The 18,814-nt window shown below is 45.0% G+C and overlaps 1 protein-coding gene across 1 annotated transcript in view; it reads right to left on the reverse strand.

Moving 5' to 3' along the window:
* Positions 1-18,814, reverse strand: part of ephb3a (eph receptor B3a) — a 39,305-nt gene that overhangs the window by 18,119 nt on the left and 2,372 nt on the right. Inside the window, exons 2-6 of the mRNA XM_085390214.1 lie at positions 14,823-14,887; positions 11,134-11,806; positions 8,910-9,065; positions 5,374-5,709; positions 4,503-4,627 (exon numbers count right to left, since the gene is read on the reverse strand). Coding sequence (XP_085246340.1) covers positions 4,503-4,627; positions 5,374-5,709; positions 8,910-9,065; positions 11,134-11,806; positions 14,823-14,887 — 1,355 coding nt within the window. The remainder of the gene's footprint in view (positions 1-4,502; positions 4,628-5,373; positions 5,710-8,909; positions 9,066-11,133; positions 11,807-14,822; positions 14,888-18,814) is intronic.

Below are 18,814 nucleotides of genomic sequence, written 5' to 3' on the forward strand. Positions count from 1 at the left end.
TAATACTTTAAGCTTGATTTAGACTTCTGTGGGAAATCTTCATCCTATCTTACAACATGACTGGAAGTCCCTCTTAACACTTAACCTTCCACATATCTTTTCTCCCAAGAAATTTAACTACATGGCAGGTCAAAGCTGCCCGGAAAGACTATGTTTCAGTAAGAAATCTACGTCAGTTACTGTTAAGAGAAGAGGTAACTAGCGGTTTACAGCTTTTGAGGACTGAACATACAGGGAGTGCAGAATTATTAGGCAAATTAGTATTTTGTCCACATCATCCTCTTCATGCATGTTGTCTTACTCCAAGCTGTATAGGCTCGAAAGCCTACTACCAATTAAGCATATTAGGTGATGTGCATCTCTGTAATGAGAAGGGGTGTGGTCTAATGACATCAACACCCTATATCAGGTGTGCATAATTATTAGGCAACGTCCTTTCCTTTGGCAAAATGGGTCAAAAGAAGGACTTGACAGGCTCAGAAAAGTCAAAAATAGTGAGATATCTTGCAGAGGGATGCAGCAGTCTCAAAATTGCAAAGCTTCTGAAGCGTGATCATCGACCAATCAAGTGTTTTATTCAAAATAGTCAACAGGGTCGCAAGAAGCGTGTGGAAAAACCAAGGCGCAAAATAACTGCCCATGAACTGAGAAAAGTCAAGCGTGCAGCTGCCAAGATGCCACTTGCCACCAGTTTGGCCATATTTCAGAGCTGCAACATCACTGGAGTGCCCAAAAGCACAAGGTGTGCAATACTCAGAGACATGGCCAAGGTAAGAAAGGCTGAAAGACGACCACCACTGAACAAGACACACAAGCTGAAACGTCAAGACTGGGCCAAGAAATATCTCAAGACTGGTTTTTCTAAGGTTTTATGGACTGATGAAATGAGAGTGAGTCTTGATGGGCCAGATGGATGGGCCCGTGGCTGGATTGGTAAAGGGCAGAGAGCTCCAGTCCGACTCAGACGCCAGCAAGGTGGAGGTGGAGTACTGGTTTGGGCTGGTATCATCAAAGATGAGCTTGTGGGGCCTTTTCGGGTTGAGGATGGAGTCAAGCTCAACTCCCAGTCCTACTGCCAGTTTCTGGAAGACACCTTCTTCAAGCAGTGTTACAGGAAGAAGTCTGCATCCTTCAAGAAAAACATGATTTTCATGCAGGACAATGCTCCATCACACGCGTCCAAGTACTCCACAGCGTGGCTGGCAAGAAAGGGTATAAAAGAAGAAAAACTAATGACATGGCCTCCTTGTTCACCTGATCTGAACCCCATTGAGAACCTGTGGTCCATCATCAAATGTGAGATTTACAAGGAGGGAAAACAGTACACCTCTCTGAACAGTGTCTGGGAGGCTGTGGTTGCTGCTGCACGCAATGTTGATGGTGAACAGATCAAAACACTGACAGAATCCATGGATGGCAGGCTTTTGAGTGTCCTTGCAAAGAAAGGTGGCTATATTGGTCGCTGATTTGTTTTTGAATGTCAGAAATGTATATTTGTGAATGTGGAGATGTTATATTGGTGTCACTGGTAAAAATAAATAATTGAAATGGGTATATATTTGTTTTTTGTTAAGTTGCCTAATAATTATGCACAGTAATAGTCACCTGCACACACAGATATCCCCCTAAAATAGCTAAAATTAAAAACAAACTAAAAACTACTTCCAAAAACATTCAGCTTTGATATTAATGAGTTTTTTGGGTTCATTGAGAACATGGTTGTTGTTCAATAATAAAATTATTCCTCAAAAATACAACTTGCCTAATAATTCTGCACTCCCTGTATGGGCATTAATTTTTTAATTAAATTTTTTATTGCATGAAGCGACAACATCGTGATGGTGAAATGCAAACTGTAACCCAGACAGCAACAAACGCTAACACAACATCGACTCCTTGGAAGTGTGTGCACAGAGAGTAAGCTAACACAAAGCTAGCCAAGAACCCATAATGATGTTAAAGCTGAGTAAGTGCTGATCACAGCCCAGCAGCCAGACCCTGAACTTCAACAGGTAACAAAGGCGGTGATGAGCATTCGGGTTTCCAGCACTCTAGCCTTGATATCTCCTTATAGATAATTCTAAAGTAGCAATTGTGGAGATCCCTTTAAAGTCTCTTAGGGTTAGGTTTCAACTTTGCTTTGTGGTGTTAGTTTCTTGTTCATGCATAAAAACTAATAGAAAGTTAATGTCTCTTCATTAGGATGGGGATTTGTGTTGCTGTATGGAGGTGTAGCCTCGGGTTTTTATGTGGTAATTATGTGATAATGCATTTTAAGTTATTACATGGATTAATGTAGCAGGTTTAAGTAGTGTAACAAATTACTTTCTCCAACAAGTAATTAGATAGCACAAAGCATTACTTTTAAGAAATGTAATGAGTCATGAGTAATACACTACTACCCCAACAACGGAATACATGTACCGGCATAAAGTATAATACAAAATATGAGTAACTGTATTCCGTTACAGTTACCGTTTAAAAAGGTGGTATTCAGAATACAGTTACTTTGTTGAAGTAAATGGATTAAACTGCGGTCTTTTCTTGTTTCATATGTTAGGCTGTCCTCTCTCTGTTTTTGTCCCCTCTCTCTATTTCTGGTCATTTCACGCCGGTGAAAACCCAAACAAAACACGCAGAGGCTCTAATGCCTGGGTCTCAATCTCGCAGCACATGTCACCTCTACTTGCAGCCCGCATAATGATGTTAAAAAAAATATTTTTAAAAATTATTGTTCAAAAAATTATTTAACATGAAGGCAATAGGCAGAGTGTTACAGGCATAGCCCTAAAGAATGTAGCCTCATGGGCAGTGTAACCCAGTTGTAAGTAAGCTATTAAGACTCGAATGTACACTGTGTTCGTGTTTTTCTGCGAAACAATAAATTCCGTTGGAGCAGCCTTGCAACGCCTCTCTCTTGCTAGAAAGTATATCCGGACAACAAAGTAAAGCTATTTCTCGGCTACGAGCCCGACACGGAATCCGAAGTATTAGCCAGAGGTGCCTTTACTACGGTTCGGAGCCGCGGACCTTTTTTATATACGCGTGGAATAGTTTTCAATACAAGATCGCAGCAAAAAGTGCAGCCTTACCTAATGTCCACCCTACTGTTACTCATTTTATATCACGATTTAAAAATCTAGTTGGTATTGGTATGGCAAGTAACCTTCAGTAATAGTAATAAATCACACAGCAATAGTACATTCATGTAGTTGTAAAAAGTTTGATAATATATAAAGTAATCCAAAGTATTCAGAATACGTTACTTTCATTGAGGAACGTAACGGAATACGTTACAAAATACATTCTGGGGCATGTATTCTGTAACCTGTAGTGGAGCACAAGACAAACAAGTAACATCACGGTGCTACACCCATGACATATCTGAGAGTAAACATCTACCAACAAGTGAAACTCGAAATGTTTTAACACAGGAGATTAGTGGTAGTATGTTTATAACATTAACTAATTCAATTTTTGCTTAAAAAAATAATAAAAGGTGTGTTCATTTATACAGATTATCTTGCTGAACAAAAAATAACAGGCAGCACACATCTTTAATTCATTGTTTGAAATTTTCCAGTTTAACCAAAAAAACCTGCTACTGTGGCTAATGGTGCTACTATTAGCAAACTAGCTATTGCTAGCAAACGCCACAGATGAAGTTCACAGCTCTAACTGAGCTTCTGTTACAATACAGTTTAGTATTTACTCTAACTGAAGGGCGAAGGCAGTGTTCAGCATTAGCACAGAAAAAAAAATAAAAGCTGCACTTTAGAAATGACACTTTTAAATCACAGATTTAGTTTATTGATGCACAGCGGCTCACTAAGTAATATGCTAACTATGGCTAACACTCCTAGCACCTACTGGATCCTTTTTTTAACTAAAGATTTATTCCTATGCATATTAAAGTTCTGAAGCTCAATCATTTCTACATTCAGAGCCGTCCAGAAAAATATTGGACCTGCCTCAACTTTTCCCACAATTGAATGTGAAGTCATCCAGCAAAGCTAATCAAATGCATGCAAATCACTTTGTGTACATGAATGGAGTAATTCTAACATTTGCATGACAATTGCAGAGATGGAGGTTTAAACGACAGAGAGATGATGCTGCTGTGAAATATTCATGAAATTCTCCCTGTCAGGCTTAGAAACGCTCCGTGGTGTTTTTGCCTGTAAAGCTTTAAAAAATAATGGGCCTGGTACCAAACGCTGGACTTAGCAGAGCCATTGCAGAGCTTTATTCTTTTAATATAGGGGTGGCAGTATACTCGGATGTTTAGCCATCCGAGTTTATAAAATGGCCCTAGGGAATTTGATCAATGCAAGCGATGCAGCATCTCCACAACCAGTTGCTGAGTTTGCATAAACGCTTATAATATAAACGTCCACCTCCATCGCAGCATTACACCAGTGTCCAAAATATAATCTTGGTCAGAGTAAATAAGACACCCACTATGACCTACATAAGGCAGCAGCTATAAAGGCAGAGCTTACCCTCTCGTGGTATTTAATCTCATAGTCCAGGATGACTCCATTGGGTTTCTCCGGGGGCAGCCACGACAGGCTGAGCGTGTCTGAGGTGGAGCGCATTAGATGGACAGTTGGCACTGCTGAAGGTGCTGTGGGTGGACATCAGAGAGAACAGTATATTATTACACTGGTACTGGAAAGTGTGTTCATATCCAAGTTGGCGGGTCCTCACAGTAAGTTGCCAAGATTTTTCCTCTTCTGAAGTCACAAACCATCCAAGTAAGATAATTATTATTCAAAATTCTTCAACCTGAACGGTTAAAGAACAGTGGGACGCAATTCACCTTCACCGCTCTGCAGTTTATTGATTTGTGAGGCCTGAAGAAGACTCAACTGACAGCCATTGTCCTGGGCCCATAAACTGCAGTAAGGTGGATTAAGCGCAGGTTAACTGGGAAAGTAATTACAGCGTGTGAAAAGCGCTCAGCAGTTTGGTTGATGATGACACTGCAAATATTAAGTGGAGATGCTGAAAGGTGACATTGGCAGTGATGTAACGTAAGACGCCTGGTTGACAGTGGGCTGAATGCTGACACTGGCGATATAGTGTACATTTTACATTTTATCTGCCTTTTCCTGTAACCCCCTCAGAAAGGCTGAGCTCCTGCTCAGTCTGTCCATCTGTCGCTTTCAATGAGCTTGTTCAGCAATGTTTACTCTTGGTGTTAGCACCGCTCTGTATCCTAAAAGCTCATTAAGACACTCATAGACATTGACTGAACGTGGGATTCACTAACCAGCCTGTTTCATCGTGATGCTAAGTGGTATTGATTGGAGCTACTCTATGAATGAACTTGTGGAAACATCCAGTGTCACTGACAGATGTTCTACTAACCGGCTTGGTTGGTGGTGATGTTGACTATGGAGTATCTGGGTGGGGTTGTGTTTTTCCCGGAAACCCCGTTGACAGCTTGCACCTCGAAGCTGTAGCGGGTGTGAGCCTGCAGGTTCCTCACCACCACCTTCCTCTGCCTCAGCCCCAGCCGGCGTGGAGCGATGTCCACGTTGTCATCGCAGCGCGTGCACGGGCTCCGGTCTCGGAGGCATTTCTTGCACACGACGTTATAGACGAGGTCACTCCGCCCACCCGTGTCCTCGGGCTCCTCCCACTCCAAGGACAGAGAGGTCTCGTTCACGCTGGATATGACGTTGCGAGGCGCCGAGGGGATCGCTGCACAAACACAGACGCGCACGTAGGTGTTAAAACAGGTGGGCAGGCAGAGAATAAAAACACACAGTGAGGCTTTAGTCATGCTCCCTATGCAATGCTGGCATTATCCTCCCCAGTGGTGTAAAAATCCTTTAATATCTCAGGAAGAAGATGTGCTGCTAAGTGTACTGAAACAGACAACATGTTAAGAGAACACAAACAGAAAACCAGCAGCCCTGTAGTCCATTCCTATGTATAACCACACTCTCGGTGCTTATGGAACTTAGCTAATCTACTCTTGATAGAAATTCATGTTCTCGTGCCAGTATGACCCAAGGCCACCGCAATTCAATAAGCAGTGCTACGTTTTTGAGTCAAGAGCCTTTAAAACCTGGATAAAGTATGATAAACTAGGAGGGAGGCAACACAGATTGGTTCAACAGACGTGCTTTTCATCCTGTTACAGGGAGAGAAGAGAAGCTCTCTGCCTCTAAGCTTCCAGCAGAAGAAAGTCTAACCTGTCTCACAGCAGAAAGAGAGCGAAGGGGGGGGGGGGGGGCTCTCTCAAGCTATCAGCTCTGAAACCGCCTGTTCACGGACTTCAGCTCAGCCAGCTCGCCCTGAGCTGGGTTTCACTCACCCTGTCCTTTCTAATTAGGCAGGCACAGTTCAGAGTGGAGGCTCTTTTAATTGGACACCCATCTAAAACACACGCTGAGTCCAAGCTGCCGGCCATTGACTGGCTGAGCCTCTCTTGTGCAACGCACACAGCTTCCAACACAAAGCGCAGGCTGCCTGGCACAAGCCCTGACAGACCGCAGGGACAGAACTGTCAGGCCTGTGTGTTTGTGTGTGTTTGCATGTTTAGTCGAAGGCGGTGTTTGTGTCCCTGCCCGCCTGTCTGCACACACTGGTCGGTGTCAGAGTCCACAGTGTTCCTGTGACGAGGATCTGGGGGAGACAGTTGCGAGCCGTGTGTGTCACTTAACGTAGCGAAAGGCCCCTGGGGCCTGACTTTACACGGTCAAGGCAGCACATGTCGCTCTCCATTAGCACGACTGGGGCTGCGGCTCCTCTCCGAGGCCCTTCCATGCAGAACAGGCACCGACACCGCGGTCAGCACCAGACCCGATTACTTACCACCAAACTACCGTTAAATTTGAAACGCTGACAGACGCGTGTTTGCCATTTTAATGTCAAACTGAGTTTTGAGCATTGTGTATTCGGCTTCAGAGCCTAGAAAGAGAAAATGTTTGACATTTGAGAGCCCTGACGATTTTACTGACGCGTTACCAAGTGGAGCTTTTTATCGACCTGTACGTTGTTGACACATTCTTTTTTCATAATTTCAGCACGTAACATTATGTTGCTTTACTATTCTACTACATCCCTACCAAGGTAGGCCCACCTGCTGCTACTTTCCACTCAGAAAGTGAGTTGGTCCTGTTACTATTTCAATTTTATTGAGGGAGAACTGAATAAAGATCATCCCCACTAACTTGAATACATATTGCTTGCCTGGTGCATAAAGAAGAGCCCCAAAAGTAACCCAGCTCTTGTTCCATTTGTGTTTCCCCCAATGGCTCCGCCCTTATGTTCCCACTCCAACTATGAAGACTTTGTGGTCACATGACTGCTAACCATGCGATAAATCATCTGCCATTTAAGACATGTGAAAAACCCAGTCTAACATTCCTATTAAACCAGCAACCATCTTGGCGAATGGTTGCTGGAAGGCGCTGTGAAACTGATAACGTCTCAGTCACACGGGATTAGAGACTGTTCAATGACCCCCTGAACCATTGATCACTAGGAAAAATGTCTTCCTCAAGCAGCTGGCGAAAACCTCTAGGCGAATGCTTTGGTCACTAGCAGACTGCTGCAGTCACCTTTAGTTTGCATAGAGGACGCCAACTTGTCTCCTATTTCCAAAGCAGCATTTAAAACGGTGACAAATGCAACGTGAAACAGAAGCTGTTTACCTTCAAAGTAAAAGTTGCACCTTTTAAAAGGCCTCAGCTGCAACGCTGAGCACAACTTTTACTTTGATGATGATGATGAACGTTCTTCTGTTTCTGGTTAACACTGAACTTTTCAATGCCTTCCATGTAAACTAGGAGCGAGCTGCTGGCGACTGACTTCAGCAAGCATAAGGAGGTTTTTGGTGCAGCATCAATGTTTGCAACTTGCAATTTTACTCATCGACTGCCAGCAGCATCCAGAAACCACTTCACTATCGGTCATTAAATATACGTTTTTCTTCTCCTGACTGGTGGTTGTATCGTGCACAGCACAGTGGACAACTCCTGCGTCACGAGAAATCTGAACACACTGCAGTTCAGCAGCAATTAAAGTCCTCTTTCCATGCCAGTGGAAGATTTAAAAAACAAAGAATATGTTTCTCAGATTTTTAAAAATCTTGTCACAAAGCAGGGTGTTGTGCTGTAACTGGGTCTCTTGATGTAATCATGTTTGAAACCCAGCACTGGGATTTGTCGTGAAGGCAGAACAAGCCCTAGCACTGGGTGATAGAGGCGGTTCGGTTAAGGAAAAATGCAACCCGACAGGTTGCCAAAGTGTTTGCTGGAGGTTGCTGGCTGCTGCTAAGTGAAACCAGTGCTGCAACCGGAAGTGGTTATCATGGGAGACCCCGAGTTGTCTGCAAACAACCTGCAGCTTGATCAGGTTTGGCTGCAGGAAACTGGCAAAACCTTTAACTGGCTTCACCATTTCTCTTTCTGCTGTGGTGATAACCACCAACTAAAACCAAACACAATCACGTGATTTGAGAAAAAAACATGTTAACATAGTCCACTCCTACAATCATGACAAATCGACACTGAAGTGTGCAGACAAGCTGTGCAGTTTCGTGTGCCGTTCTGCTAAAACAGAACCCAAAAATGTAATCATTTCAAGCAGCATCAATCTAAAAAGTGACAGAGTGTGCAGAAGCACACAGCAGCGAAAACGGCAACATCCTAGCATTTTCCCCCAAGCTGGCTTTAAGCCTATTTACATACATTGTTCCGATGAAGTGACACTTTCATCAGAGTGAAAGATTTACACCCCACAGGGAGCACTAGTGTATTGGGCACAATCACTACTTCTCTTTTTGGTATGAACAGATTAAAATGAAGCCCCTACAAACAAGTCACAACGAGCACCAAAGATATTCCAAATTCAGACTATTTTTCCAGTCTGTGCAGCGGAGAGTGACTTACTGGTGCAGGCGGAGTCAGGGGGGTCACTGTCAGCGCGGTAGAAGCCATTCTGGCACGGACAGATACTGGCTCCTCGTGCACTGGTGCGACTGTTGGCTGGGCAGGGAGCGCAAAATCCCTCTCCGAATTTGGATTTGAAGGTCCCGGGGATGCACGCTGGATGAGTGGGCGAGAAAAATGAAAAGGACAATAAGAACAAAAGCAAAAAAATATATATAGATCTATCTAAATAAGTAAATAAAGGAACAAAAAAAACATGCTGGGCTGTCACTTATCTACAAGACCAGGGGCTGTCACATCTGTCAGAGAACAAAGTACCTGTGAAGTAGCAGCAAAGCTCAATATTTATGGAGGAAGCGCTGATACGTACGTGAGAAATGACGAACACTTAAGCACGAGGGCTTATCTATACATTTGCATCTGCTCTTTCATTTTCACTCTCTCGGCTAGGTGACATTAATCTCCCTAAAAAGAGAGTCGGGATGACAGCAAAGTTTCATGTTGAAGAGAAGGAAAAAGGAGGATAAAGATGAAGACCGACTGCTGACAGGAGATTGCTGTTGTCAGACAAACAGGGATGGAGAATGCTTCTGAGAAAAGGGATACACCCTAAACCCATCAATCAGTGTCTGCTCAGTCCTCGGTTCTCCGAATCCGCGCCGCGGAATACAAACAAGGCCTCCACGCGCATGTGGAACGGCTCCGTAATAAGCCAATAAATCAATCCGAATGATCAGAGCAGACGCGAATTAGCCGAGCGGAGTTATTAGGAAAGCATACGAAAAGTACGGTTATCTCACACGATGTGTCCAAAGCGATTCGTTTGAATTCCAGAGCGTCACGCTGAAGGTTGCGTGATATCAAGTCTTAAGGATAAAACCAGCATAAGCCGAGACTAAAGAAGGATTCAGATAAAGGGGATTAGCAGCAAAAGGTCCGGATATATCAGCCCCCCTTGTTTTACTGTTTGCCACATTCCTAACCGGTGCTGTAAAAGTGGCGGTCTCTGGCAAACATCTGTCGTGTCAGCATGAGGGCTCCGACAGGAGGGAGAGTCTGTGATTAACTAGTTGGGTTAAGTGGTCTCTCGTTTTGAACTCAAGTTCCACCCTAATTCCCCAACAATGACACTTTTAGGAAAAATCAGCGCAGCTAATGACACCGCAACGGCGCTGTGCAATAAAAAGCCAAAGATGAGACGAAAATGTGTGTTTTTTTTACACTTTCACAATCCGAAGAGACCTTAAGGCTCTACAGTCTGTGATCTGATTTATTCTTTTTCGTGTTAAGGGCTGCATTGTCATCTTCTCTTATTTGTTTGTTTTCCCCCACTCCTTTTCGAGAGGGTGCTGAATCACCCGGCGCTCTTTTCTCCAATCCATTAACCTCTTTGGAGGGCACCATGATTTTCCAGTTTTTGATACACTTAATGTTTCCCTCTCCCCGCTCTTATTGTGCCTCATCCCCCTCTTCTTTTCTCTTCTTCGCCTCCCCCTCCTCTCCATCTCATCCCGTGTTTGGCTGTGAGCGAGAGGCAAGACTGAGGTAAGAAATGAAATGTCTGAGTGATTAATGTTAGCGTGGCAGTGTTGGCTCACGTTGGTCTGAATGGTGTTAATGAGTGTGGCCGCCTGTAGATTAACTAACAGGAGGCCGCGGAGGAAATTACACTTCCTCATCACAACCGCTGGCTGAGGCCCTGGAGAGCTTTTTATCAGGCGCTGGCGGCAAGCTTTTAACCTTGAGCAGCCAAATGGCAACGAATGAGCTCTCAGCCAATGTTAGACAACATTTCTCACACCCAGGTGAGAGGAAGCCTTGCTTGTCTGTCTTTGACTTCTCTGCACCTTCCCTCCCTTTTCATTTTCTGTCCCGTTTTCTTTTTTTGGGCACATTCAACCCTTTTTACTGTACATCGTGCTATCTCCCTTTTCTCTGTTAATATCTCTCCGCCTCTATTATGCGCATTTTCCTTGCCTTTCTGTTTCTGTGCCTTCCCGCTATCTTTCTCTCCCTCCTGTCCTGCCCGCACAATATTTGTATGCGGCTCCTCTCTACAACAGCTCATTAATTCATACTCTCCTCCACCCTCCTTCACCCACCCCCTCTTTCAGGAGCCACACAATAAATGCAGGGAAGAGGGCACAGACTGAGGTGACTTGCGCCGAGCATATAAAGGAGCTTTGGTTAAATAAAAGTCGAAATGTCTGTTAAATACACGTACCCTGGCACTGAGTGCTGTCTGCGGAAGGTTCAAAGCCGGCGTTGCAGGTGCACGAGCCCACGGGAACCATCCACTCGCCGTCCCCGTTGCAGTACAGCTTCAGCGGCACGGACAGCTCCATGGCGTTGTTCACGCAGGCCCCCGGGGCAATCACCAAGGAGGTGGCTTCTGCTCCCGTAGCGGTCTCGGGGAAGACGGCAAAGTTGGCAATGGTGGTGGAGCACTTCTTGAAGAAAACCCTGACTGAGATTAGAGACATGCAGGCTCCCAGGTCCTGGAAGGCCAGGTAGAAGCCTGCCTTGGAGAGGGGGCCAAAGCTGCGCACTTTGGTGTTGATCCTTCCCGCTTCCAGCAGAGAGAAACTCTCATCTGGGGCAATAGTATCCACCTTCACGTAGGGGTTCTCCCTCCACAGAGGGCTGGTGTCCGTGGCCATGTCCCCATCTGACTCATAGTAAAACAGATTAAAGGTCTCTTTGCAGGAGCCTGGGATGTTGGGGATGCTTGCACAATCGCGGACGGAGAACTTGAGCTCCACGTAGACGCGAAGCACGCCCTTGCGGGGTATATAGTCCGTCCTCAGCCAGTTGTTCTGGCTGGGCTGTTTGACATTGCACACCTGGTAGGTTCTGATTGGGCTCATGGAGTCATCGTATCCGCTGACCTCCTCCCACTGTGGAGACAACACGGAGACACTGCGATGAGGGGAGGTAATGACTGTAAATACTGTGCAGAAAGGAGCAGAACGGCTTTAAGAATTAAATGAGGAGAAAAAAATCCCCGTGATTATCTAATGCTTTCTCTCAACACAAAAACAGTTCCATTTCTCGCTCAGCACCGACCGAGCTGCGGCAGAAGCTCAATTTTTAATACGCTGATAATTAATATTAAATAGTGTTAAATGCAGTGCATCCTAATGCAAACTGTTCACCCATAGAGAATGTTGAAAACAGCTAAGTGATGTCTGGCATAAACATGGTTGCACGAATATACAACACGTGCACACCAACACACATTCCCACGACGTGCGTGTGCGCGTACATGTGGCCTGTGCAGAATAATTTGCAGCTAAAAAGCTTCTAATTGCAGATCAACGCCAGTAAAACCAAGGAGCTGGTGGTAGACTTCTGCAGGCACAAGCATTCTCCACTGCAACCACTGAACATCCAGGGTATGGACATTGAGGCTGTGGACAGCTACAGGTACCTTGGTGTTCATCTGAACAACAGACTGGACTGGACTCATAACTCAGACGCCCTCTACAGGAAAGGGCAGAGCAGGCTGTACCTGCTGCGGAGACTCAGGTCGTTTGGAGTGGAGGGCCCACTCCTGAAGACCTTCTATGACTCTGTGGTGGCTTCTGCTATCTTTTATGGTGTGGTCTGCTGGGGCGGCAGCATCTCTGCTGGGGACAGGAAGAGACTGAACAGGGTGATCCGAAGGGCCAGCTCTGTTCTAGGATGCCCTCTGGACCCAGTGGAGGTGGTGAGTGACAGGAGAATGGCGGCTAAGCTGTCATCCCTGTTGGACAACGTCTCCCACCCCATGCAGCAGACTGTGACAGCACTGAGCAGCTCCTTCAGTGGGAGACTGCGGCACCCACGGTGTGGGACGGAGAGATTTCGCAGGTCTTTCCTCCCCACTGCTGTCAGACTCCACAACAAAGACTTTAACTGAACAAACACACACATCCACACATGTGCAATAACACTAAGTGCAATAATCTTTTCTGGCATCGTTGTATTTTTACTCAGTTGTATATAGCATTCGTATTCTATTTTTATCTTATTGTATATTTATTTTATTTTATTCTACTGTATATAGTATATTATTTTATTCTATTCTGTACAGCTGTGTACTGTATCTATTCTTATTGTATTCTAATTTTTGCGTCATAACTTTTGCACTGTCCACTTCCTGCTGTGACAAAACAAATTTCCCACGTGTGGGACTAATAAAGGTTATCTTATCTTATCTTATCTTATGAATCATTCAGAAAATTCTAATTATTATGGACTTTCAATAGAAAACATTTTCCCATTAAAACAAATTTCACACATTATGGCTGTTTGACGAGTTCTGATACCGATCGTGTGTCGCAGCTCAGATCATCATCAGCAAATCAGTCACTTGTGGGGCTCCGTCAAAGCTCAACTTCAGTAGCTATTAAACAAGGTGCAGACACACCTATAGAAGGCAGCGCTCGCATCGATGTCTGTTGCGCTGCAATCGAAACAGCCCCGAAGGAAGACTCGGTTTCTGTAACCCCCCCCCACCACCACCACCTCCTCTCCTCCATATATGTATAATGCAAACAGTGAGTTATTTATTAAAACGGCCATCTAAATGCAATGCTTTCAGTGTGATTGCACTATGGCAGCACTCTGGAGCATTTCAGGTTACATGGACTCTTATATATATCCTCTTATGCCTACACACACAATACAGGAGCACATATTTGCATCTGCTTCGGTTTGTGTCCCTGCGAGTCTGATGTCTTGCTGTAGAAATAGTGATTTAGGGGCCCGGTGTGACACGGGCACCAACTATGGCTTTATGTGTTGTTAACAGTTGCGTCTCTATATGGTAACTAACATTAGCAGCTATGATAAATGTATCGGTGGGTCAATAAATTTAGTCCATTAGGAAATAACCTTGTGAGAAGTCAATTGTTTTGATTCCCCACCACCGCCGCCCCACCCTCTAATTCCACGTCGGACTGAATGCTTCGTTTCCATAACAAATGAGCGTTCCAGAAATTGATTATTTCAACCGGAGGAAAATAATGCATAACTCATCTCACGTCTCTGAGCTCCCCGCGTGCAATTTATCCCCAAACGATGAGCCCAAGAGTCAGCATTAGGCGTCGTAAATCACCGGCAACCCCGCTGATGCACTACCTGACAAATATGATAATTGCCGGGCCTCCTTGAACGTATGGGCTTGTCAGGCGTGAGGAGAGGGGCTGCCTCGCCAGTCGTGACATATGACTTCATGGATGCTGGGACATTTCAGAGCCGGCCCTTGTTTGGTTGGGGGGGGAAGAAGGGAGCCGGGGCTGCCGGAGATCGTTTCCATGGAAACCCACCATTTCCATTGACTGACTTTGCGCTCATGTAGCGAAGACAAATTACACTGGCCGAGTGTGGGGGAGGTCTGTCAGGCTGTTAGCCCTGGGGTCAAATTCATGTTGTTTTATTTTCTCACAATTCCTATAGGGGGTATCAGCTGAAAACCTTAATTTCTGTCTGTAATGCGCTCTTGGACCCACATTATAAAAGACACATGCTTTCAGTTATCAGGCTACTCTATCCTAGGGAGACATTCAAGGTAAAGTCTAGCTAATAGTCCTTAAACGTGGCGGGGATTTGACTCCTGTTTGTGCGCTTGCTCATTAGTATGTTTAAAGTGCAATATGCACAAAAAGCACAAAAAAGATATTCCTTTGCTGATCTTTTCATGTGGTCTGAAAATCTTTGATATCCTCCACACAATGTCTCACAGTGTGCTTCTCATTTGCTTTATAGAATCCGAGAAAGCAAACATACACTGCAAAAACAAAGCCATAAAGCAGCAGGAGGTGTGCTGTTCAAGTCAGACTGGGCTCTATTAACAAGCAAATGGAACAAATGCTGTTAAAAAGCCAGGAGAAAAAAACACAACTAAGCTAAACACATGCGCAAACTCACCCCACTCTCTGGGAATGTGGTCCAAGCCAGCTCTGTGGTAGCCCACCGACTGTCCATAAGGGTTTCTGCAAATTAAGAGTAGGAGTAAGGTTCACAAACTGGGAATTAAATGGTGTGAAGAAGGATAAAAACAAAACAAAAAGTGTTGCAACACTTTAAAGACCACACACACACACACACACACAGTTCTCTGTTCTCCAGAAACGGATGCAGGTAAAAATGACACACACACCCCTCGCTCCATAACCTCCACCCACATGCGTTCAGTTTTTTGAAAGCTCTGACAATCGTGGCATATCTGTGCTGCTGCCTAATTAAGGCTTTCTCTGCGTTTGGCACTCACAGATGCACTTCTTTCAAATATTCACTTGTGGACTAAAAGAACAAAGCCTGTTCAGGGTTTTCGTCAGAGGGGAAATATCCCAGGGGAATTGAAGGGGGGGGGGTCACATGAGCAGGAATATATTGTTCTCTGAGGCAAAAACACAAAAAACTGTGACCTCTCTCAGGTGAGCAGATGCTTACGTCACCTGGCTGTTTACAACTTTGGTGAGAGCCAAGTCGACAATCTTTTAGGGGGGGGGGGGGGGGGGGGAGGAGAAGTTGAGAATAAACAGCAGGATCAATGAGCTCTGTCGTCTGGCTGTCAATCACACGTTTACCTGAGTGGGGGTGATCTGCTGAGTTCATCTGATACCTCACTCACTCTTACAGCTGTGTGGCCGTGCAGGCTCCCATTGTTCCCCTGCTGCTAATTACTGAAACAATTACACTTTTCTTCACGGAGACTCAATGACACAACTCCCGCTGTGCACCATTTGCTCACAAGTTGTTGATAACAGCGCCGGAGAAGGGTGTGAGAGGCTAAAACAAATAGCGTGTCCTGTGTGGAGCAACAGTAGCACTTGGTGGCTTTGTTCCGGTGGAGCCCGCTGAAGACAGTGGTTACACCACAGTGTGTCCTTGGCTTTTGAGTGTCACTAACTAAAATAAGTTGCATTTGGGTGTCTAAATCGGTTGTCCATCTGTGGCTGCTGATATGAGCGATGTGTGTTATTCAGGCAAAACCACAGCGGCTTTTCTTCTTCTTCTTCTTCTTTTTCAGAGCATGGGAGATAATGGACATAGATCTATACATGCACGGGGATGGATTACTTTTCAGTGGTGGTCAATAGTGTGCCAGTGGAGATGCAAGATTACACTAGTTTTCATTCTAACTTCAGAATGAAAGACACACAGTGATTGGTGGATATAGGAAATTTTACCTGGGGGTGGGGGTTTAGGCAGGGTGGCACATTTCTCTTTAAAAAGGTATTTGAAAATCCCCTATATGTTAATGAAGCCAACAAAAAACGCTTTAAAACTACTTTTGTATCATTATCTCTTCTAAGAAAACAAAGAGACAATAAATGAGACGCAAAAAGGTTCTCCAGTATAAATACATAAATAAATAAATACAGAAAACAACTTAAATTACTGTACAGGACTAATAGAAGGCTCCACAGCAGGGGGACACTTGCCCCCCCTTGCCCCCCCTGTAGATCCGCCCCTGCACTGATCTCTTTCATACAGTTACGTTCACATCGTGGTTAAAGGGAAGCAAACAGACATCCCGATGTGGCGTTTTTATGCTAGGTAACGTTGGATGTGTGTGTAAATGATAACAGCCGCTTGATGTGCAGCGATAAACTGAGAGTTAAATCCTATAAGGCTTCACTAATAAAATGCTTGAGACTGCAAAAAGTCAGTGAAGATGAAGCACGCAAGTTTAACATAAAGCTTGAAACCGGGGTGGGTGTGCTGTGTCTCAGTTTGATCTAAAGCATGATTCATGATGATTCAGTGCAACCATGCATCACGATTTCCTGTAGGTCACCCGTGTGATCGGATCCAGCCACTAAGAGTTTATGTAATGAGTTTATGCTCCCTGACTGATCAGTCGCCATCTGTGATCCTCGGGACACGTAGCAGCATTTTAGACACTTATGGGAGCAGCTTTTCCCTTTCTGACTGGGATCCAGCTAATCTAGCCGTGTACATGTAAGACGTAACTGTGCATTAGCCGTCGCTAAACGATGGTTAATTAGGCATTCACTAATCACATAAACTCATAATGACTTGATAATTTTGAAATAATGGAGAGCAAGAGGAGTCGTGCATTAGCTGAAGAAGAACTAAAATGTTTTCCTTTACACCCTTTTTAAATTTTATATTCTGTTACAGTGGTAGATGCTCACATTAAGCACGGTCAAAGTTCAGTGAGGTGAGCATGTGCAGGAAATCCCTCTGAGCTATATGAACCAATCACTTAGATAGCTTTTTTTGGTTCTTGGCTCTGTGTGATGTCAGCAAGAAGGAATATCCCTAATATGGTTAGCACTAAAGCCCCACCCCCTTGTTATTAAACCTTCTGTATACCAGAGGCAGCCAATCAGAGGCATGCTGGCTTAAAGGACAAGGAGCTAAAGCATGTTGTTTCAGACTGAGAAAATAAGGAGCTGGACCAAGACCCAGAAAGAGGAAAATTAGGATTTTTTAAAGCTAGGAGGTACTCCAACCCAGTCCAAGAATAAAAATCAAAGTGCGGGAAATTAGCATAATAGGCCACATTTAAGTGTGGGATTTGTGCTTAAGCAGAATTTATTTAATGTACAGTACATTCAGAAATGAAAAGTAGGCTGCTAGGTTGGAATAAGCATACGAGTGGTTCTGCAATAAAGAAAAAATCATTTAATTTAAGGAGGAATAAGTGGCTGCTTCCATTTTTGTGTGTCTGCGTGTTGACAATAGAAATCCCATTTACCTGGGCATGATAATTAATAGGTAACATTTGCGCAGAGGGCAAATGCATTCTCAGTTTTCTGAGCTTTACGTGCGAAAGGGCATGAGCGACAGCGGTTAATAACTTCACTTGTCGAGCCCGAATGCACGTTCGTGTACAAGGTTGTTTTACTGATTAGCACGACTCGAGCCAGAGAGAGGAGGGACTAATCAGTGAAATCAGCGCCTGTTGTCTTTGCTTGGCTACACGCGGGCCCTCGCGGCGCACAGCCAAGTGAGCACTGGACGGCTCGCTGCTGATCCGTGGATGCAGGCCCGTCTCCAGAGTGTCTGATCCACCCCCCACACCTCCCCTTCCCTCTATCCCCTGTACCCAGAGGCAACAGGAGACAGATCCGCTCAGCCTCAGCTAACCACAGCCTCGAGCTCATGCCTCTTTAAAACAGGCTTCACCTCACACGGCGCAACAAGCAGGGGCAGCAAGGTGACCAGCTCATATCTGTAAAAACCCCCTCTGTGAAGGCAAGGACTGCACCCAGCTGATGTGAGGGAGGGGGGGTTAAGAGGGGAGTGGGTGGACCTTTGACCTCCATGCGGAGCAGGAGGAAGACAATATGTCTACCGAGATCTTAAAGACGTGGACTCCTGTGCAGTCTGGGCTCACGTGCTGCTCGAAACAGTAAAGCTGCAGCGTGAACACGGTTTTCGTTCCTCACCGGAGTGTGTCAACGTCCTCCTCCTCCTCCTCATCATCAAACCACTGACTCCCAGAAACCCGCTGAAAAAGATCCCATTTGTTCCACACCTCTTCCCCCTCCTCACCCCACCCCTTCTCCCGTTAAATTTACAATGCCTCTGAGATCCCCTAACTGCTATAACTCAAATCCAGAAATCTCTTCCCCTCCACCACCGTTACCACCACCTCTCCCATAAAACTACAGCAGCAGTGGAGTCGTTCTGCCCCCAGGGGTAAAAAAACAATGCTCTGCAGTGGGAACTTTAGAGCACCACCACCCCCGTGGCATTTGAGGCTCTTTCTTTCTCCCTTTTTTTGTATTTTTTATAATCGCCAAAATGCCACACAGCTCTGCGCTCTGGGAGCTCACACACGCTGATGTTTTATTCACTTTGTACGAACGGCCGCATCATGAAAGAGACCCCCCCCCCCTCCCCCTTGTACTACACAAGACACTGCCGACAAGCAAACACAT

Source organism: Rhamphochromis longiceps, linkage group LG18 (genome assembly GCF_057381845.1).
Source record: "Rhamphochromis longiceps isolate RC_006_pf linkage group LG18, R_longiceps_female_GT1.1, whole genome shotgun sequence".
NCBI lineage: Eukaryota > Metazoa > Chordata > Actinopteri > Cichliformes > Cichlidae > Rhamphochromis > Rhamphochromis longiceps.